The sequence below is a fragment of the Bison bison genome, unplaced genomic scaffold, assembly GCF_000754665.1.
Source record: "Bison bison bison isolate TAMUID 2011002044 unplaced genomic scaffold, Bison_UMD1.0 scf7180017864373, whole genome shotgun sequence".
NCBI lineage: Eukaryota > Metazoa > Chordata > Mammalia > Artiodactyla > Bovidae > Bison > Bison bison.
In genome coordinates this window covers 7475759-7499050 of record NW_011494945.1, presented here as the reverse complement: position 1 = coordinate 7499050, position 23292 = coordinate 7475759, and the positions used below count along the sequence as shown (strand labels likewise).

Sequence of the window (23292 nt, the reverse complement as noted above, 5' to 3'; positions counted from 1 at the left end):
GAAAAACTCCAGGAGCCTGCAGAGGCATCCAGGGGGGTGGTGGGAATCGTTTGACTAGTCACGTCCTCCCCCTCCCATGGAGATGGCTGGTGAGTCTGAGGAGCTAAGTAGATGCCAAACCAGAGGCCTGCTGTGGGAATGAATATGTCTTTAGAGACTTTTCACTCCATCCTGATGTGTGTGTTGTTAAATCCTCTCCCATAGACCCCAGACAACAACAAGAGCTATCTTTCCTTCTCCTACTGATGCAAACATCCCTCTGCCCCAAGGAATGTATATTCCTTCAGCTTAGTGTCACCTCTCACAACGGTCAGTGATTTCAGTCAAAGATTCTAGACACTTCTTTGTATTTTCCTGCACCAAAATCCTCTCAGAGGATATTTTTCAGATAATCTTCTCCACAGCTAATGGAGTTGTTCATTTTCATAGGATAACTTTTGGGGCTGGGGAGTGCAAGGTAGTGAAGGGGGCGGGTTGCTGAGCATCACTGGGGGAGTGGAGGGTATAGAGGAATTTCCCTGGGGTGTGAGAAGACAGGAGCTTTGGAAGAAAAGACCTAGATAGAGCCTCTGATACCTGGAGAAGAGATATTCAAACGTGGTTTATGACTGCGCTTGTGCCATATGAAAGCAGAGCAGCACTGCCCTTAGCCCCGGGTGGAAGGTGGGGAGGCAGAAACCGAAACAAGTAAATTCAATTATATCTGAAAAAAGAATAGGCTAAATGAGGATTCAGTCCTTGGGGCTGTTCCAGGAAATATTTGTGAAAAGTTGGTTGAAAGAATACCACTATCCAATCCTAATTTCTCTATTATATAAAGGCCCAAACTTCTTTGCAGTTTCTGATTAGAAAATGTTTCCCTGATTTTGTCTTTGCTACTGGCATGTGACCTCTTAATTTAATTTTGGTCTTTGCTTATACAAACCAATTGCCGTGGAAACTTTTTCCTGTGGTGCAGCAAAGACAGGGGGGAAAGTAGAACATCAGTAATTATATATTGTGTTTCTAATTCACTTAATTAGTAGTTATCAAGCATCCTTAATGGTTCATAGCCACAAACTAGGTTTATATCTGAGGGCATCAGCCTGCTTCAGAAATCTCTCATGTGTGTCTCTGTGATACAGAAAGAGGGAGATTGTTTTTAGTAGACTGAAGTTAGAATTCACCGGTCTGATGCCCCAACACTTTTCTGCTGCCTTCTGCCTATGCCTCGCTCCTAGCTGAGCCACTGAGGTTGCTGCCTGGTCAGTTATGCCACTGCCCAATTTACCCAAATAGTCAGTCAGTCAGAGGGAAGATCTAAAATCTGATATTATAAAAAAAATTAATTTTTTACTTTTCAGTCACTTGCCTGAGCTGCTAAAGAAAACGTTCCTGGGTTTCTCCAATTCCTCTTCTCAGAGAGTGCTGTTAACTTTTTGAGAGAACTCTCATGTCTATGGGAAATGCTGTGCATTTGAGAAAAAAGACTAAATTAGTGAGAAAATACAGACTTAGAATATGTGGTGCATTTTTTATCATGTGCCATTCCACAGCAGATGAAATTCAGAGATGTTACATTCAGTTGTGTAAGTTTCACACTGCACAATGACAGAGGAAAATGTTCCATCAGACTATGAATGGAATTGGGTCTTCTGCTCATGGGGGTGGGAGGTAAGGAAGAAGGGTCCCTCACATGCTAGTGATCTTTATTTCACCAATTAATGAAACTGTAATAGACATTGAAAATAATATATTTCATTTGGATGAAATGACAGATTTTAATCTCTGGCCCCAGGCAACTTGGGTCTGACTCTGTCTCTGGCATATATCAGCTGAGTTATCATGGACAAGTTGCTTCATATCTCTGTGTCAATTCCTCATCTATAAAATAATAGATAAAGTTTAATAAAAAGAGTGGTTCATAGGTTTTTGAGGATTGAATAAATTCATACATATAAATAGATAGGATAGTATCTAGCACATAGTAATTGCTCAATTAATATTAGCTATTGTTATCATGTATTATATTGAAAGACATGTATTTTGTGACAAGGGATAGAAACACAGCTTTCTTACTGTTCTGTTTGCATGCGTGCTAAGTTGCTTCAGTTGTGTCCGACTCTTTGCGACGCTATGGACTGTAGCCCACCAGGCTGTTCTGTCCATGGGATTCTCCAAGCAAGAATACTGGAGTGGTTTGCCATGCCCTCCTCCAGGGGATCTTCCCCACCCAGGGATTGAACCCACATCTCTTACGTTTCCTGCATTGGCAGGCAGGTTCTTTACCACTAGTGCCACCTGGGAAGCCCACTGTTCTGTTTAGAAAACAGTAAAGGCCCTACATGGTTTGGCAGGAAGAAGGTATATACTCAAGTAGGACAGAACAGGTTTAGTTCTGTTATAACCATCTATTGTGACCTTGGCTATGTCCTCTAGAGCTGCAGTCTCCTCATAAGCAAACTGAGGATGATGAAAGTATCTATCTTGCAAGGCTGGTGTGAAGGTTAAAGACAAAACATGGAAAGTGTTCAGTACAGTGCCTGACCCTGGACAGACTCTCAAATAGTGTTAGCTATTGGAGTAGCTATTGAAATAGTGTTAGTACATTGGAGTAGAGACAAGACATGACATTTGTATACTGTTATATATAGTCAATGTTCCAGCTTTGGTGAAAAAAATCTTCTCCCCCACCTCAGCCAAGGACAGTGATCTAAAAATTATTATGTGGGATTTATATTCAGGCCCACGCCCTCTTCACAGTTGCTGGACCTTGGTGTTTGTCCTGCTTCCCCCAACTCGTTCTAGGCCCTGGTCAAAAGAAACATTTGCAGGAACTCCGAAAATAGGCCAGGGGAGATAGAGAGTATATCCTTAGTGCGTTTTTGATGTGTGAGTGTTTCAAGTACGAGACTTAGCAGCTCCATGAGGACAAGGATCATGTCTATTCAACAACATGTTCCCAGTATCCTTGGTGAGTATTTGTTGAATAAGCTTAAAAGAAACGAATACACTATTAATGACTTTCTTGTACAGTAGCAACTTAGTTAAACATATACTCAGTGAATGAGCCCTCAACTTATATATTTGTTTTCCTACTTTACTACTTTCACTTTGTGAAAAAAAAAAAAAAGCCAAAAGAACTAGTTCCTATGAGGAATTTGGTATTAAAAAAAAAAAAAAAAACCCTAATATGATCTAGAATATGCACAAATTCCAGAGAAGGCAATGGCACCCCACTCCAGTACTCTTGCCTGGAAAATCCCATGGATGGAGGAGCCTGGAAGGCTGCAGGCCATGGGGTCGCTGACGGTTGGACACGACTGAACGACTTCACTTTCACTTTTCACTTTCCTGCATTGGAGAAGGAAATGGCAACCCACTCCAGTGTTCTTGCCTGGAGAATCCCAGGGACGGGGGAGCCTGGTGGGCTGCTGTCTATGGGGTCGCAGAGAATCGGACATGACTGAAGTGACTTAGCAGCAGCAGCATGCACAAATTCAGCCCAATTTCCTGTCCTTGTATATGGAGATCATTCACACTGTAAAAGTCATTCAACAAACATTTATAGTACAAGTCCTATATACCAGAGATAAAAGCTGAAGCTTTCAACTTTCAAGTTAATTTTACATATAAATTGAGAGTGATTACCCCCAGATAAAAAGAAAAGTATTTCTACCGTCATTTCCTCTTTCTCATATGAGGAAAGCAGGGCTCAGAGAGGCTCAGTGACATGCCAGAGGTTCCTTGGCTGATACAGCTGGGATGAATGTAGTGTTCTGACTCTCTAAACTCAGTACTGTTTCTACTTTTCCCTGAGATCTCTTCCATGGGAATTGCTATTAAAACTTACGATTCACGTATCACCAAAAGGGAGCAAATATTGTCACTATCTTAAAAAGAGAGGAAAGTAAACATTTTAGAAATACTTTACAATAGAGTTTTTTTAAATAAAAGAAATTTGTGGTTAACACAAAATTTTTATCAGAAAATGAGTCATAATACTTCAATCAGTATGCCTATTATCCAAACTTAAATTTAATTATTTAGGACTTAAAATAGACAAAATAAGGTATCTTTGGACATTTCTAACAATCTGAACAGAAATTTTCAGCATGAATTTCCTCAGTGGATGTTTTATGATTGACAACCCCGGCCAGGCCCATCCCACCTTGAGGTGGCTGAGAGAGCCTTTGTAAGAGAGGATGGGTAGACCTGCCCAGGTGAACTAACATGAGAAGCCACAGGGCCTGGTGGTAAGGAGCAAGGTGGGGGAAAGAGGAAGAAATAACTGTAGTTTCCCAAGAAGTCCCGCTAGACTTCCACTGTATCCATTTAATAACGACCCCTCCCCCAATACATAAGTAAGTTTGAATGGGTCTTTAACCCTTACAGTCAAATTTGCTTTGATTAGGACAGTTATGACAAAGGCCACCCTCAAGACGAAATGGAGGTGAGGTGTAAAGAATCATCCCAGAGAAAACTGCAGTGCCTTGTGTCCTTCAATCTCCCCACCCTCACCTACTTCTTAGCCACTCTCCTATAGGTGTCCCACACTCACATTCTGACCTTTGCATCTGAAAGATCCTAACTGCTGTCCTTTTAAACCTGTCCTTTTTGCAAAGTGCCTCAAGTTTCAAAATCAGTTACAATGAGCTTTTCAGGTAGGTGCTAAGATCTGACCAAGTAACTTACCCTAAAGTGAGTTATGCCTAGAGAAATCACAATGCAACAGAAGATCTTATGAGCGTAAATGAAACTCTGATCTGTGGGGTTTATGTGTGAAATGTTTCAGGGGCCCATGGATAGAGTCTCTGGGTCAGGTGCTCACCCTGACCAATAAGCTGAGGACACAGGAGCATGTACCCCATGAGGCAGGTGAGGGTAGATTATTTTAGAAGGGGATATGTGTGGGGGCAGTGATTGCTATCTCCTTTAGATGGTCCTTATATTTGTCTACTCAGGCTACCATAACAAAATTCTATAGATTGTGTAACTCAGACAACAGAAATTTATTTTCTTATAGCTTTGGAAGCTGGAAAGCCCAGGATCAAAGTACTGGTCAATCTGGTTTCTGGTGAGAGCTCTCTTCCTAGCGTACAGATGTGCATCCTCACGTGAGGAAGAGAGGACTCCAGTGTCTCTTCCTCTTCTTATAAGGATGCCAGCCCTATTGATTTAAGGCCCCACTTTTATGGCCTCATTAAACCCATGTCACCCCCGAATAAACCCTATCTCCAAATATAGTCACACTGGGGGGTTAGGACTTAAGCATATGAATTGAGGGGGCATATTCAGTCCATAACATTCTGACCCCTGCTGCTGCTGCTAAGTCACTTCAGTCATGTCCGACTCTGTGCGACCCCATAGATGGCAGCCCACCAGGCTCCCCTGTCCCTGGGATTCTCCAGGCAAGAACACTGGAGTGGGCTGCCATTTCCTTCTCCAAAGCATGGAAGTGAAAAGTGAAAGTGAAGTCGCTCAGTCGTATCCAACTCTTAGTGACCCCATGGACTGCAGCAAATACACGTACTCCATCCTTACAACCCCTAAGGTTTTAATTTATTCTGGCATCAACTCTAAAGTCTAAAGTCCAGAGTCTAATCTAAATAGCATCTAAATCAGAAATGGGTGAGACTCATCCTAAAGAAAAACTCCTTTCCTAACCAGACAAGTTAAATGTTGAAAATACAGTGGGGAGGCAAGCATAGTATAGACATTGTTGTTCCAAAAGGAAGAGACAGGAAAGAAGGAAAGAGTGACAGGTCCGAGGCAAGTCTAAAACCTAGCAAGAGAAATTCCATTAGATCTTAAAGGCTTGAGTATAATCCTCTTTGGTTTGATGCATTGCCCTCGGGGCCACTGAGGTGGCAGTGTCACCCTCAAGGCTCTGTGGGCAGCCCTACTCCTCCAGCTCTCTGCTGAGAGCCCTCACCATGGCTTTTTTCAAGGGCCCCAGGTTCTGAAACCAGGAAGGAAACAGCCTTGCCCCCTGGGCCTGTGTTAGGCAGCTCACCTTCATATCATTCTCTTTTCTTGAAGGATAGCCCATGTTAGCAACCTTCCTTCATTCTATCCCATTTTCTTGAAGCTAGCAGCATTTCTGGTGGTATAATCTCTATTTCTGGCATCTGCTGAGATGACTGATTGGATCTATGGTTCACACTCATCTTAATCTCATTAAAAGGCTGTTCAGCCACCCACACCCTTAGAGTTCTCTTCAGAACATCTACCTCATTTTTTTTGTGATGGATACTTTGAGAATTTTCCAGTCTTTAAGTTCCAGTTCCTTTTTGCTTGAAGATTCTTTCTTCAACTCATCTCTTTCCTCTTGTATTTTATTAAAAGCAGTAAGGATGACTAAAGCTACATCTTCAATACTTTGCTTTAGAAATCACCTTTGCTAAATACCCAGTTTCATTGCTGGCAAGTTTAATCTTTCACAAAACACTACAGCACAATTCAGCCAAGTTCTTATCCACTATATAATAAAGAGCACCTTTCCTCCAGTTTCCAATAACCTATTCCTCACTTCTACTTGAAATTTCATGAGAATAGTCTTTAACATTCACATTTCTACAAACATTCTGCTAAGTATTTTCTAAGAAGATGCAGGCTTTCTCTCTAGCTCTCTTTTTCTTTCTGAGCTCTCACCAGAATCACCTTTAACATCCATGTTTCTACCACTAGTCCCTTAATGGCAATATAGACTTTTTATTAGCATGCACCTCAAAGCTCCTCTGGCCTCCACCTATTTTCCAGTTCCAAAGCAGCTTCCACATTTTTAGGTATTTGTTACAGCAGCATTCTACTTCATGGTACCAAAATCTGTATTTGTCAGGGTTCTCTGGAGAATCAGAACCAATAGGATGAATATCTATATAGAAATAGATTTGTTGTAAGGAATTGTCTCACACATTTATGGAGGTTGACAGGTCCCAGAATCTGCAGTCAGCAACCTGGACCCACAAGAGTTAATGGTGTAGTTGCAGTCCAAGTTCAAAGGCCTGAGAACTAGGAGAGCCAATAATGTACAGTTAACCCTTAAACAACATCAGTTTGAACTTTAAAAGTCCATTTATATGCAAATTTTTTCACTAAATACTTACTACACCATCCAAGGTTGGTTGATTCTGCAGATGCAGCTTTGCAGATGAAGGGCTAACTGTACATAACTTTGTACAGTTGAGGGTCGGCACCCCAACAGTGGCATTGTTCAAGAACCAAGTATAGGCAGGAGGATGGCAGCTCAGCCTCAGAGGCATTGCTCTCACTTTGCAAAGCAGCTGTGGGGTGACTTTTGTGATGGGGATAAGAAGGCGATTGATGAACCTTCTTTTACAACTTCCATGGAGTGAGACATGCAAGTGGTGAAAGGGTCTTCTCTGCTCAGCCCTGCAGGGCTGGAGCTGGAGGAGATGCCATCCAGCCCATGACTGCTGTGGTGGTTGCAACCAGAGAGGTGCTCCATGTTCCAGTATGCACAGCACCGTGCTGTGCTCACTGACTCTGTGCACCTCCCCTGGGACCTGTTGAGAGCCCCTGGGGCCAGGAGCTTCTCCAGAGTCACAATAATGTAGTTTAGGAGGCTCCCTTCTTCGTTGGCCTTGAAAGTTCCCTCAAAGGCAACACTTAAAACCTTTTACTCTGTAGTTCCTGTGATATTTCCATTGGTTTCCATCTGTATTCTACCTATGCTGCCCTGGCTGCCTTGAGAGGTCACTTCTGCCTTTCCAGTGACAAAATGGTGTGTTTCTTCTTAAAAGCAAAAGCCATAGTAGATGCACCCGAGATGGATATTCACAACACATCTCTACCAGAAATGGTTGCAGATCTGAAAGAGAAGATGATGTTAGTGCATACTCATTTAAATTTGCTCTTGAAGATTCTAAAGGAAGTGATTCTTGATCAGTTCAAGGCAAAAGACTGATCCAGAATCAAAGCTGGAGTATCAGGGTCAGGCCTTATTGCTGTCTTCAACAACTGGTGCTATTTGATCACTTCTCAAGAAAGATCAACTTCAAGAATAGATGGGAGGGGCTTCCCTGGTGGCTCAGTGGTAAAGAGTCTGCCTGCCAATGCAGGAGATGTGGGTTTTATCGCTGGTCCAGGAAGATCCTACATGTTGTGGAGCAGCTAAGCCTGTGACCACAGCTATGAGCCTGCACTCTAGAGTCCAGAAGCCGCAGCTACTGAATCCACATGCCACAGCTACTAAAGCTCACGCACAAAACGGCCCATGCTGTGCAACGAGAAGCCACTGCAATGAGAAGCCCACGCACCACAACTAAGAGAGTAGCCCCTGCTCACCACAACTAGAGAAAAGCCTGCACAGCAATGAAGACCCAACACAGCCAATAAATAAATAAAATTATAAAAAAGAAAAAAAATCAGCTGTAGCTCCAGTCCAAGAACTGGTGGTCTCAAGATCCAAGAAGAACCGATGTTTCATCTCAAGTCCAAAGGCAGGAAAAAACTGATATCCCAGCTCAAAGGCTGTCAAGTAGGAGGTGTTCCCTCTTACTCTTTTTGTTTATTCAAGTCCTCAACTGATGCATAAGCCCCATCCACATTAGGAAGGCCAATCTGCTTTACTCAGCTACTGATTTGAATGTTTACTTCAGTCTAAAACACCCCCACAGACACATCCAGAATAATGTCTGACCAAATATCTGGGTATCCCTTGGCTCATTCAAGTTGATACATAAAATTAAACATCACAGTTCTCAACCTCATATACATACAACCTTAGATACATAAGTGCACATTGGAATCCCACTTTAAGTTGGAGCTTTAAAAACATACCATTCTATAGTCCTACCCTCAGAAATCCTTAGGTAATTGGTCTGAGGTGCATCTTAGAAATTTTCAAAGCTCCTCTGATGTCTCTTAAAATGCAGTTAAGGTGGACAGATAAAGTGCTTCAGCAAGCAATCTTTGAAGCAGAGAAGTCACACGGGAGCAATTTATGTGTGTGGCTCAGCCACCACCAACTAGCCACTAAGAGACTGTTAATTCAATTAGTTGAGGGTCCTTTATACATTGCTAACCATAGCAGCAAAGAAATATGAAGCAATTTAACAACATGCTAAGTACACATTACAATAAAACTGAAATCAAAGGTACAAAGCTTTGGGGGCTGGGAATAGAGATCCTTTGGATGGGGAAGGTAATTGCTTTACAATGTTGTGTTAGTTTCTATTGTACAACAATGTGAATCAGCTGTAAGTATACATATATCCCCTCCCTCTTGAGCCTCTCTCCCACCCATCCCCATCCCACCCGCTAGGTCATCATAGAGTACCAAGCTGAGCTGCCTGTGCTATACAGCAGCTTCAGTGTTGGGGTATTATGTTAAATTTTCATGTTGATAACATATAGAGCTATGACATGGGCTTCCCCAGTGGCTCAGTGATAAAGAATCCTCCTGCCAATTCAGGAGATACAGGAGATAGGAGTTCGATCCCTGGGTTGAGAAGATCCCCTGGAGGAGGGCATGGCAACCCACTCTAGTATTTTTGCCTGGAGAATCCCATGGACAGAGGAGCCTGGTGGGCTAAAGTCCATAGGGTTGAAAAGAGTTGGGCACGACTGAAGCAACTGAGCACACAGAGAGAGCTAAGACATGTAAAGCTTGTGTTTCATAATTTATGTTTTTTTATTCCGTGCGCTTTTAATCATTTAGCTGTTTGACAGTTACTACTATTTCCTCTGTAAAGCTGGGGACACTTGCCCTCCCTCTTTTTCCTCAGCCCTGTGCCTTCAGCCAGGAAGGGAGGGATAACTAAAGGGGCTGCTCACAGGACCTTGGTGGCAGGTGCTGTTCCAGGCCCTGGTCTGAGCCATGAAGTTTAGCCTCCTGTGTGGGGAGGAGCTGGGAGGATGACAGAGGAAAGGAACTCTCCTTGGCTGAGAAAGACAAGGGCCTCGGTGTGAGTAACTTTGTATGTGTAGAATAGTAGTTTTGGTCCTTTCCATGGTGATGCTAAGAACTGAGAGTGACACTCCCTTGTCTGAGCAACCCTTACCCACTCTGGGGTGGCATAAGTAAGGCAAACCAAAATGGCGATGTACTGTCTAGGTGAGGTTTTGTACGGTATTTGCTCAATATCAGTCCAGAGAGACACAGAGGTACATAGAAATGTTTTGCGTGGTAAACAAGGGCCACATTGTTTTGTTCCAACTTTTGCCATTGAAGAATTATGCAAAAACTCCCAAGACTAAAAGATGCCGATACCATAAGAACTTACTGATAACTTGGAAAACCATAGAACCAACCCTGTAATGTAGTTTAAAAAATAAGTATCACAGTGTAGACAGTTGGGGAAGATGGATGGTGGTGATAGGTACACAATAAAGTGAATGTACTGAATGCCACTGAATTGTACACTTAAAAATAGTTTAAATGATGTAGAGAAAAAAAAAGTTCTATATTAAAAAATAAAGGCATTTCATATTCAGAATTAACACCACCTTAAATACATAATACCAAAACAGAAGCCCTGAAGGCTCTACTGTCTAAATTACAAATTCTGGGTTCAAGTAAGCAGGAGAGGAGACAAGAAACGGGATGGCAGAGAGGTCGTGACTATGCAACCACCACCAAATACGCAGACTTCTATTTCCCTTGTGGTTCTCAAGATGGCAAAGAGACTCAAAAGTTTTTCCTTAGTTGAGCTGGTGTTTTGGTTGCAGAGAATCAACAGGAAGGGAGAGAGACAGGGAGAAGTCTTCCTCCTCAAAGCAACCAAAAGAGTCCGGGAGCCCACCAGACCTGGACAGCCGCGCCCAGCCCCAGCTGCCCTAGTCCTCGGCACTGCTGGAGCCGCGGTGCTGCCGCAGAGCGTCTGGCACCGCGGCCCACCCCGGGGGAGAGCTCCTAACTCCCAGGGCCTCCTGTGGCTTCCAGGCGGGAGCAGAAGCTTCTCCCGCCTCCCTCGTGCTCCCTCGCCTTCCAGGTTCAATAAGGATTACATCATGGAACAAGAATGCGGGGCAGCCTGAGAATCAAAGCCGTCACAATCAGCGGCTGGTTAACTGTACTGTTGCTGAAACACATCCTTCCCACCCCCTCCTTTCTCCCCTCCCCCACCCCAGACCTCTGCTTTTCGTACTATTAAGGATAGCATTATTGGGGAGAGGAAAATCTGATCAAAACTGTCGACCGCCAACAGCAGACTTTCTATGGATTCTATAAAGGCCACCTTAACAATTTCCCTAATTAATGGATGACATCTTTGGCTGAAGGAGAGGCGATGGATTCGACTCTGTCTTCGTCTTTGTTAACCTTCTAATTAACTTTCGTAGGTCACCCAGGTCTCCCAAACCTAAAAAGTGAAGAGGCCCATTGTGTGAGGAGCAGTAAACTTACTTTTTCTGCTGGGGTACTTAAAAGGGAGAACGATTATAGGCTGAGAAAAATAACTCCATTTAAAAGCTTTGTGGCTGCAGAGAATGCATAGGTCCCTCCCTTAGAAAATAATTGAAACACCTTTTATACCAATATTTCTATGCATAATAAAAACAAATTAGCAAAATGCATCTAAATTCAGCAGCACTTTCAAATTACCTTTTTTGGAATGTAAGCCTCTACAAGTCAACAAAGGAGCAGGAGTTTAGAGAGAATATTGCAACTGCAACAGCTCTCAGTCTGTATGCAGAGTGAGTGCAACATTGGGCCAGGCTGGGATATCTGAGTCACCTCCTGGAAGAAATGCTTCTAATTTACTGCCTTTGCCCAGGCTGGGTGTGGACTGCCAGGGGGACCCAAAGACTGTTCGCAAGTGAGCAGGTCTTTTTTTTGGATAGCATTGTCTTTGGAAGTTCAAAATGTTTAATGGTCTTGGTGAAAAACAGAAACCACCATTGTAGAAAAGCCAGAAAGCAAGTGAAACTTCATCATGATCATTGGAATTGATGAAACAAATTTTAAAAATATAAGAGGGGTTCTTGTTGGAATTTTCATTTTGGTAGCTTTTTCAGACTATGCAGATGTATTGTGGTTTCTGCCCCAGTTCCTTGGCATCTCTGGCCCAGCAGAGGAGACACTGAGGGAAGAGCAGGTGCTCAGCCTAAAGTGGAACTGAAATGAAGGCTCCTTTAAAGGCGGGCTTTGCCTAAAAGGAATGAGATTCCTAACCCAAGGAAAACAGTAGTGTGACTTTACTATTGTTTTCTGATTACAAACAGAACCAGAGTTAATTGTAGAACAGTATAAAGATTTTAAATACTGTCAATATTTTAATCATGCCTTTCCATTCATTCTCCTATGCATCCTCAAATTTTTACCCATTTCATTGTTATATTCTTTTTTTAGTTCCTGTAATACCATAACATTTTTTTCTGTATTACAGGTGAGAACAAGATCCTGTCCTGCCCACACACCCAGATTGAAGGTGTAGCAGGTAACTTTAAGAAATCTCTTTTCTGGAAAGCTGCCACTTGTGGAGAAAACAGTGCTCTCATGCATTGCTGTGGGAATTTAAATTGCTGTAACCTCTCTGGAATAGAGAGAAATTTGGCTTTATTTATAATATTACAAAAACATACCTTCTTTGAGGTAGTAATGTCTCTTTAGGAAGCTTCCCTAGAGATATAACTACCATAAGTACAAAATGGCATATGTAGAAGTTACTCTTTGCAGCAGTGTTCATAATATATTGAAAGCTATCTAAATGTCCACTAATAGGGGACTGGTTAAAGAAATACAGTATATCCATCAAGTGGAATATTATGCAGCTATAAAAAAGAGATGAGTATGCTCATTATATGCCAATTTGGAATGGTCTTCATAACAGCCTGTTGAGTAAAAAACAGCAACAACAAAATACAGCAGAACAGTGATGTAAATTATGCTGTTTGTAGGGAAAGGCGAGGTTTAAATATTCATAAACATTTTCTTCTAGTAGCAGTTATCTTGGGAGAAGAGACCTGAGTGGCTGAGGAACAGCTGTGGGAGGGAGAATGCTGTATAACTTTTGTATCATTTGAATTTGTACTGTGTGAATATATTGCCTATTCAAAAAATTAAAACATAATTTTAAAATGTCAAAAAGAGAAAGGTTGCCATTTTCTAATCTGCTCTGTGCATAGCTCTATACAATTCAAGGGTAGCCCAGTCATGAGATGTCCTATTTATTTCCATATACTAAATAGCTTATTTTAGATTTCTCAAAGTCTGCCTAGATTAAAAGATCCCTAAAATGGAAGGTACACAGTCACTCTCTCTTTGAAATCTTTAAATGTTTCTTAATGAAAACAGAATAATGCATTCTGTGATTTAATTGTTCAAATTTAAAGTTCAACAAACTGTAAGTCTGTATAAATGAAACATTCACGGGCTTCATCAGCACGTACATTGGGACAAATGCTTTGGGCCTCAGAGTAATGGAAATACTTTGAGATGTGCCAAGAAACATATAAAGAAGTCAAATATTTTGGTATTATTCTGTTGTTTATTTTGGCTGCACAACATGGCTTTCAGGATATTAGTTCCCCGACCAAGGACTGAACCCTGGCTCAAGGCAGTGAAAGCATAGTCCCAACCACTGGACTGCCAGGGAGTTTCCAAATAAAATCCTGTATTACACAAATTCTTTTTGCTCACAATAGTCTGATTTACTTGTATCAATCAGTTTAAGTTATTCATGGTTTATGAGCTATACTATTTTTAGTGATTAAACTAAAACCTAGAACCAATGTTACCCTCTCCTCATTCCTCAGCCCATTCTGTCAAATGGCATTGGAAATGATTAGGCTGAACATATGAAATTAGTGTGTGTCAGTGGTACAATAGCAGCAGTTTCAAGTTTCAGCCTAATAATTTTCATCATCATAATGTTGTTGCCTATAGCTATATAACAGAGATATTGTTATAGCTGTCTGTCCACCATCCATTTCTTTCTTCCTTGTTAGCAGAATTCCCATTTAATTCCCATTTAGTAAGGCAATAAATCTCAATTCAACTATATACATGGGATTCTCATTTCTTTTGTCTGTGATTGGTTTAGATTTGGGCATGTGATACAGTTCTAGGCCAATGAGATATAAGAAAAGACAACTAAAAGTTTCTGAGATAGATTTCTCTTCCACCAGACATTTTTAGGTCCAGATGGATTGCCCAGAGTTCCTGCAGTCATTTTACTACTGTTAATACAAAATGTGCAGACATCATGGGCATGCTAGGATGACACAGTAGGAGAAAGGAAGTTGGATCTCCATAATAGTACTGAGTGGTTGTATTAAACAACTCTGTAATCCTCTGACCTTGTGCTTCTTGTTAAATGACATGATAATTTTCTGCACAGTTTAAGCCATTTTGAATTGGTTTTCTGTTACATTCCAATAATAGACCATCGTGGTAAATATTTTTACCACTTTAAGTGGTGTGAAGCCCAGGTAGTATCCTGTAAAAGCTCCTCAAGAAAAGAAACCTCCTTTAGTAGTTCTGTTTTGTAGTCCTCTAGTAAAAATTCTCTTAAATCATAAAAATGCCCCCTCAACATCTTTAGTCATTAGTGAAATGCAAATTAACACCATAACGAGATACTGCTTCACACCCACTAGAATGGCTATAAGCAAAAAGATGGACAATAACAAATGTTGTACATTGCTGATGAAAATAAAATGATGCAGCCACTTTGGAAAATAGTTTGGCAATTCCCCCGAAAAGTTAAACATAGAGTTATTGTGTAACCAGGTAATTCTACTCCTAGATATATGTTCAAGAATATTAAAAATATAACATTTACACAAAAACATACACAGGAATGTTCATAACAGCATTATTCATAAAAACCAAAAGGGAAAGAAAGCACAAATGTCTATCAACTGATGAATGGATAAATAAAATGTAGCATATTCATCTACAGAATATTTGGTTATAAAAAGAAATGAAATACTGATGCATACTACAAGATGAATCTTGAAAACATTATGCTAAATGAAAGAAGCCAAACATAAAATACCACACAGTGTATGATTTCACTTATATGAAATGTCCAGAATAGGCAAATTCATAGAAACAGAAAGTTTCAAAATACATATGACCAATTTTTTAAGACTATTTTTTATGTAATCAAAGCTGCATTTTTGCAGTCATTTAAGCAAAAATGAGTGAAGATTCTATCCTCCAGAAAACTGTAAACTTCATGAAAGCATTGTCCCCCTCCTGTGTCTTGGTGCCAGCACATCCAACTGGACCACACACACTGCAGAATACGTAAGTGAATGGATCTTGGTGCATTTTCTGAACAATTCTGGGCTTAGTTCCTAAAATAGGCCTCTGTTCACTTATCTGCAAAATGGGGCTAGAGCAGTAACTACTTTAGAGGATGAATGTGAGGATTAAATGAGATACGAGAGCTCATTTAAACTTTGCAGAGTTCCTGGGACATAATAAGCATTAATAAGAGATAGTCATTGCTGTTTTGTTTTATTGTTGTTTTAAGTATTAGTACTGTTATTGTATTTTGGAACCTTATGCCCACTCATCACAAGATGTAGACATTTTTTATCAGCTGGCATGAGCAATTCTTGAGTGATATTGTTTAAGTATATATTCGTTCTTAGAAATTGAAGAAGAAAGGATTAGTAATTTCCAACAAAAAAGTGTTGGAAATTCAGATTCAACAGTCATAGGATTTTATAACAGCATATTAGTACATGAAAAAAATTTACAAAAGTATAATAGATTTGCTATTGTTCAGTTGTTCAGTCGTGTCCAACTCTTTGCAACCCCATGGACTGCACCAAGCTAGGCTTCCCTGTCCTTCACTATCTCCCGGAGTTTGCTCAAACTCATGTCCATTGAGTCAGTGATGCCATCCAACCATCTCATCCTCTGTCATCCCTTTCTCCTCCTGCCTTCTGTCTTTCCCAGCATCAGGGTCTTTTCCAGTGAGTCAGCTCTTTGCATCAGGTGGCCAAAGTATTGTAGCTTCAGCATCAGTCCTTCTAATGAATATTTAGGGTTGATTTCCTTTAGAGTTGACTGGTTTGATGTCCTTGCTGTCCAAGGCACTGTCAAGAGTCTTCTCCAGCACCACAATTCAAAAGCATCAATTCTTCAATGCTCAGCCTTCTTTGTGGTTCAGTTCTCGCATCCATACATGACTACTGGAAAAAACTACGTGTGCTCAGTCGCTCAGTCGTGTCCGACTCTTTGTGACCCCATGGACTGTAGCCCGCCAAGCTCCTTTGTCCATGGGCACTTCTCCAGGCAAGAACACTGGAATGGGTTGCCATGCCCTCCTCCAGGGGATCTTCCCAACCCAGGGATCGAACCCATGTCTCCCGCACTGCAGGTGGATTCTCTACTGACTGAGCTACCAGGGAAGCCTGGAAAAAGCGTACTTTGTCTATACAGACCTTTTTCGGCAAAGTGATATCTCTGCTTTTTAATATGCTGTCTAGGTTTGTCATAGCTTTCCTTCCAAGGAGCAGGCGTCTTTTAATTTCATGGCTGCAGTCACAGTCCACAGTGATTTTGGAGCCCGAGAAAATAAAGTCTGGCACTGTTCCCATTTCCCCCCCATCTATTTGCCATGAAGTAATGGGACCAGATGCCATGATCTTAGTTTTCTGAATGTTGTGTTTTATTGAATTTCTATAAATGATCCGGTCTGAAACATTATTTTTCTTAACTATTTTTCATATACTCCACTAAACTTAAAATACCAGAGTCCTTAAGTTAACTTTAGGTCATTTTTCAGCCTCTGTTACAAGTTTTTAAATTGTCTCCCTCATCCCCCACCCTTCCCACTTACCAGTTTATAACATGTATCTTATTTGAATGAAATATTTTTCACCATATGTGAAATTTAACATATACTCATAGGATACAGATTGAGTCAACAACTGTTTGGGGGTAGGTAGGGGTGTGCTGGAGGCCAAACTTCTCCTCCCATCTCAAGGAAAAAATTTAGGTAAGTGATTTATCTAGTGTCACATAACCTGCTAATGGGATTTTGAAAGGAAATTCAGGACAAAGGTACTCTTCTTTTCTGCTGCTACAGCACACAAACCCTCTCCATCATACAACACATGGGCAAACAATAGACAAGCAGCAAAACATTTCCCTAGCTGTGACATCAAATATTATGAGGACAAGCATAGGGAAAATGAAAAGTGCATAGTTTTTAAGTGCATTCTTCCAGGTTTCAACCCAGATTTTGATCATTTATATGTTCACAAGTTTCCATTAGGTCAATATGCTTCATTAATCTTATTTGCCCTTGTGAGAAAAATACAATGGCCAGGGGAAAATGGGAAAAAGATGAGCAAATAAGTGATTTGCTGGAGAGGTTAGAAAATCTGTCAGAATCAATTCTGTGTATTCACACCAACTCTTAACTACCTTCTCTTCACCCCACAAAAATAGAACAGACAGTAGCAAAGAAATAGGAGAATCTTCTAATACCAGGCAGTAATAGAGTCAGTTGTCACCAAACTGGGCCAGAAATAATGGATGGCAACCTCACCCTTGCACACCATTCCTAGTATCAGTTCCTTTCCCTTTCTTCTCATTACCAGTAAGACCCACCTACAAGGGAGAAGATTTCCTCTCAGTGTGAAGAAACTCACGTAAGTTGGATGTTTTCTCTGCTGAAAGGTTATATCTTGTTTATGGACAGGGTTCTCTATGGTTCTTAAAAGTCCATGGGGAGAGGGGCCCTGTGGAGATGGATTATTCCTCAATTCCCCCAAATTTAACCCCTTCGTTCAATTCCCCCTTTCTGATTCCTCTCTTCCTTTCTCTTCTCTCTTCTTATTTTGTGCCTCCATCTCAACTTTCCTTCCCTTCTCTTTTATCACATCAGTCTTCAGTAGTATATTAATGTTACTCACCAAAGTGATAAAGTCTTGATTCTGAAATTCTAAGGTCTTGATTCTGAATTTGTTTTTCTAAACAAGATAGGTTTAACATTAAGAACTACAGGTGGCCCAAGCATCCCTTTTTATATCCATCCATCCACCAAATAAAGAGGCCATATATTTATCTAGGGATGTATAACATAATTCAGTATACATGCAATTTATGTATATATGTACCTTAAAGAATCTTCTGGATCTGTGTAAGGGCCTTTGAAGTTTCTTCTGCATGTTAATTTCTCTCCTAATCCAGATGCCACTGCTCTTTGTGACATTTCAGAGAGGTCACTGAGCACCATCCTTATAACCCTCTAGAGAAGAACAATGGAATGCAGAACTTTTTTTTATTACCCAACCTTTTAGTAGTCTTCTTTTTCTTTTCAAGAAAATTCAGTCAAGTCCTAGGAGGTCTTGCCACCAATACTGCTTTCTCTCTAATTCAGTCAGTATTTACCCTCTGCAGAGAAAATTATGAATGTATCTGTGTTCACAGATTTATACATTTCCTGTTTTATGTGATTACTCCCCAGAAGAGACTACCTTGAGCCTCTGCCTAAACCAATCTTTCTGGCCTCCCCATGATTATGCAGTTCAAAGAATCACAGCTTTTACAAATAACCTCCCTCCTGATTTGGAATTCTAAGAGCTCCAACTATAATTAACCTGTATATAAACTATAGGGATTTGAAAGAGGTAACAAATGTTAGAGACTGCAGCTTTTCAAGCTATATATTTCATAAACAAAATTCAAACTTAAATTAGAAGCTGGAAAAATATTTTAGTTTTAGCAAAGCAGGTTTTTAAAATCTGCTAATAAAAAATTCATAAATTCTGGAGGAATTAATCTAAAATATTGATACTTCCCACATAAATGCATCAGATGATCTAAATGTATAACTATTTGGGGAGTTTTAATTTTTCTAGCATGAAAACAAGTTTTCTGACACTGGAATATCTTATTTGAATATGGTTTTATACAGTGTAAAAGCTTAGTCTTATATACTGTGCATAAGGAAAACCCATTTGTGTTTAAAATAAAAATTCCTCAAGATATTTTAGGTTCTTGCTGTGTGCTATGTATTTAAAGATAAATTACATTCTGAGTATAAAGTTGTTTTTGTTTATGTGGAAGAATATAAAGAAGAAAATAATTGATAATTCCACCATCCAAATAACCACTATTCATATTTTCTTTCAGTCTTTTGCCTATGCATATATTTTGAAATTCCTTATTTAGACTTTCACTGTTCTGTTTTAAGCAATAAAACTTCATGCTGAGGCAAGACTTGATTTTTAGTGACAGGGAGGGAGAAAAAAAAAGAGAAAGATCACGGAAGAGAAGCATTGAGGGCACAGGATTCTCTTGCCTTCCTTCCTACTGACTGTTGACACTACTCTCCCACACCTTCTTCTAGAGGTACTCCCCTAATCCTCAAATGGAACACACATACACAAAAGAAAACTTTTCCAAACCTGAAAAACATTGTGAACCCACTGATAATCACTGTGAAGAAAACATCAGCATTCTTTATGTGGTTAGCTGGGCTTTCCTGGTAGCTCAGATGGTGAGTAATCCACCTGCAATGAGGGAGACCTAGGTTTGATCCCTGGGTTGGAAAGAGCCCCTGGAGAAGGGAATGGCAACCCACTCCTGTATTCTTGCCTGGAGAATCCCCATGGACAGAGGAGCATGGCAGGCTACAGTCCATGGGGTCTCAAAGAGTCGAACACAACTGAGCAACTAAGCACACAGGTAATTTGTGGATTTTTGCATTTCTATATTCATCTATTTCTAGGCTTCTAAGAAATCATGAATATCTTCTTTAAAAAAGAATAGACAGTGTATTTTTAATTACCTGAAAACACCCTTTAGAATCTAAAATGGGTATGCCCATTATTCTTATCCCCCTGCAGTGTATCAACAGTAGTTAACTCTCCTCAGACTAGCGCACTTTCTATTTTTAGCTTAAGATACTTACTGAATTTTGACAAGGTTGAGTAAATATCATAGCTTTCCAGAATAGCCTGCATCATTATGACCTAGAACTTAAAACAATTGTTTCTTCCTTTTCCTGTAGTTTTATATGAAAAGCACATTTACCACAAGAACCCCTGGAGAAGGGAATGGCTACCACTTCCAGTATTCTTGCCTGGAGAATTCGTGGACAGAGGAGCCTGGAGGGCTGTAGGCCATGGGGTCACAAAGAGTCAGATATGACTAACACTTTCACTTTCATAGTACTCACAGTAAGCACTGTAGGCTTATAGTAAGCACTAGACTGTGAAAACAGAGTAGCGTGTCAACCTCCTAAGAGGATGCTCAATGTCTCCTTAGACCTGTTTTCATTGAAGCCTTCAAGAATGACATTATTGTATTGTGCTCCATGATTGTGCTATCATTTCACCACCAGAAATTATAGCACTGGCTTCTCTTTCCAGCACTTTGGTGGATTTGATGCTGCAAAAGTTAGTTTTAATGGCAACTTGGCTAGGCTATGGTGCACAATGTTTGGTCAAACACTAGTCTACATATTGCTATAAAGGTATTTCTTAGATGTGGTTAAAGTAAATTTTTGAGTAAAGCAGATTACTCTCTACGATGTGGGTAAGCCTCATCCACTCAGTTGATGGCCTATGAGAAAAGACAGGTCCCCTGAAGATGAAGGAATTCTGCATCCAGACCTGCCTTTGGACTCAAAACTGTAATATCAACTCTTGCTGGAATTTCCAGCCTACCAGTCTGCCCTGTGAATTTTGGATTTGCCAGTCCTCACAGTCTCATGGGTCAATTCCTTAGATTCTCTCTATAGATATATCGTGTTGGCCAAAAAGTTCATTTGGGTTTTTCCGTAACATCTGACAGAAAAACCTGAACAAACATTTTGGGCAACCCAATAGATATACACATATTCTATATTGTGATAAAATATAATCTCTTTCTTTGGAGGACCGTGACTTATACAGATACCCTGAATGATAATCTCAGCTAAGATAACTAAAATGTTTGTTAAAATATTTTTTAAATGGCTTTTTATATACATCACTGAGCCTGCGCAAATCAGAAGGCTTTTTCAGATCTCAAAAAGTGAATTAAAGCAGGAATCCTGATAGATAAACAAGTTCCAAAGCCAGCTTTCACCCTGAAACTTTCCATCAGACTCTGGAGACTCTGAATCTCAACTCTGAGATGATGGTCAGGGATTGCCTAAAGTGGGGGACCTGTTAGGAGAATCCTTACATAAAGTTGAAAATACAAAGAACTACATCCTCAGTGTAAAGATAAATTAAAAAAAATAAACCCTGTTCCAAAGAGGGATGCTATTGCAAGGACATTTGCCTATCTTAATGTTGACACTGGGAGGACAGAAAGAAAGAAAAAACTTCCTTAAGAATTTGGAAGCACAATAAGATCCATCACAGGAGACCTTTCTACCTAATCCATACCACCTATATAACCTCCCAAAGTTTGGAACTATAAAATTTTGAGTATTTCAATATAAAAGGGTTCCACATTGGTAGGACAACCAAGAAACTCAGCCAGAAAAAGCAAGTGCAGATTGCGCCCACACCAGTCTATCTCCAACTTTGGCTTTTAAGAATCCCCATAGATAAACTGTTAAGACAAATGAGAAGCTCACAGAAGAAAAACTTCATAAAACCCAGGAAGAAATGTGGTACTATGAGGTAACGACCAGAAGCAAGCAGCAGAAGCAGACATCAAAAGTGGTCCTGCAAAGACATCAAATATTGACATTAGTGACCAAATACAAATTTTATATGATTAATGAAATAAAAGAGGAGCTTGAAAATATTAGAAAGGAATAAGACATTGTAGAAAAACATCCAAGCATATCTGATATGGAGCCAAATAGTACTTCAGGAAATGAAAAATAATTTTTTAAATGGAGGAAAGGGACTTTTAAACAGCTGTTTAGACCCCATGAAAAAGAGAATCAGTGAACTAGAAAATATATTTAAACATTTTCCAGAACACAGTCCAGGAGACAAAGAGACAAAAACTATAAAAGATGTATTAAGAGTTTTATAACTCCTTATCAGAATTCAGGATCTAACAGAGTAGGGAGAAAGTAATTTCCAAAGAAATAAAGAGATAATAATAGAGGAGAATTCCCCAATATTGTTAAAGGCAACAGTGATCAGATTCAGGAAGCCAAGTGCATCCCAAGCATGATAAATAAAATCTATATGGAGAATTCCAAAGGGCTTCCATGACTGTAAAAATGTAGAACTCCAAAGGGAAGGGAAAACTTTAAAAGCAGTCAGAAAGGAAAGATCATCTGTAAATGTGCAGCCTTAGTTAGACCCAATACTGACTTTTTAACAAAAAGCAATAGGAGCATGAGCGTGCACAGACACACACACACACACACACACACACACACACACACACAATAGCAGAATCATCATTAGTGTGCTGAGAGAAAATAACTATGAATAAACCTAGACAGCATATTAAAAAGCAGAGACATCATTTTGCTGACAAAGGTCCATATAGTCAAAGCTATGGTTTTTCCAGTAGTCATGTACAGATGTGAGAGTTGAACCAAAAGGAAGGCTGAGTGCCGAAGAATTGATGCTTTTGAACTGTGTTGCAGAAGAAGACTCTTGAGAGTCCCTTGGACAGCAAAGAGATCAAACCAGTCTATCCTAAAGAAAAGCAACCCTGAATATTCATTGGAAGGACTGACGCTGAAGCACCAGTACTTTGGCCACATGATGCAAGAGCCGACTCACTGAAAAAGACCCTAATGCTGGGAAAGATTGAGGGCAAGAGAAGAGGGTAACAGAGGATGTGATGGTTGGATGACATCACTGACTTAATGGACATGAGTTTGAGTGAACTCCCAAGAGATAGTGAAAGACAGGAAAGCCTGGTATGCTGCAGTCCATGGGGTCACAAAGAGTCAGACGTGACTGAGCGACTTAACAACAAGTATTATATTCCCAGTGAAATATCTTCTAAGAATGAGTGTAAAATATATTTTCAGTCAGCCAAAAATTGAGAGACTTTAACACCTGGTAGACCCTCACCAAGGAGAAGTTTAAGGAGTGTAATCCAGAAAGAAGGAAATATTAATAATCAGAAAAGATACAGCCAAATATGTGGGTAAATCTAAATAAATTTGATTTTATTAATAATTTCTAATCTGTGAGGGGAAAGGAATTAACTAGAACTGGATTCCAAAACTACAAAAGGATACAGTGAAAAGATCTCTAAGGTCCTCATATTGTTAAGGAGGAAGAAAGATACTGATTAACCTTTTTAAGTGAAAACATTAAAATATCTAGGCAACCACTTAAAGAACAGACACCCAGAGACCATCATCACCCTAATACCAAAACCAGACAAAGATATCACAAAAATAGAAAATTACAGGCCAATATCACTGATGAACATAGGTGCAAAAATCCTCAAATTCT

The 23292-nt window shown here is 40.1% G+C and overlaps 1 protein-coding gene and 1 pseudogene across 1 annotated transcript in view; both read left to right on the top strand.

The window, feature by feature from the left end:
• NR2E1 (nuclear receptor subfamily 2, group E, member 1) overlaps positions 1–23292 on the top strand; it is a gene marked incomplete at its 5' end in the record, with an annotated part of 119246 nt that overhangs the window by 52491 nt on the left and 43463 nt on the right. The window contains 1 exon segment of the mRNA XM_010856695.1: positions 12333–12383. Within this exon segment, the coding sequence (XP_010854997.1) occupies positions 12333–12383 (51 nt within the window).
• LOC105000674 lies at positions 7221–7909 on the top strand (annotated as a pseudogene).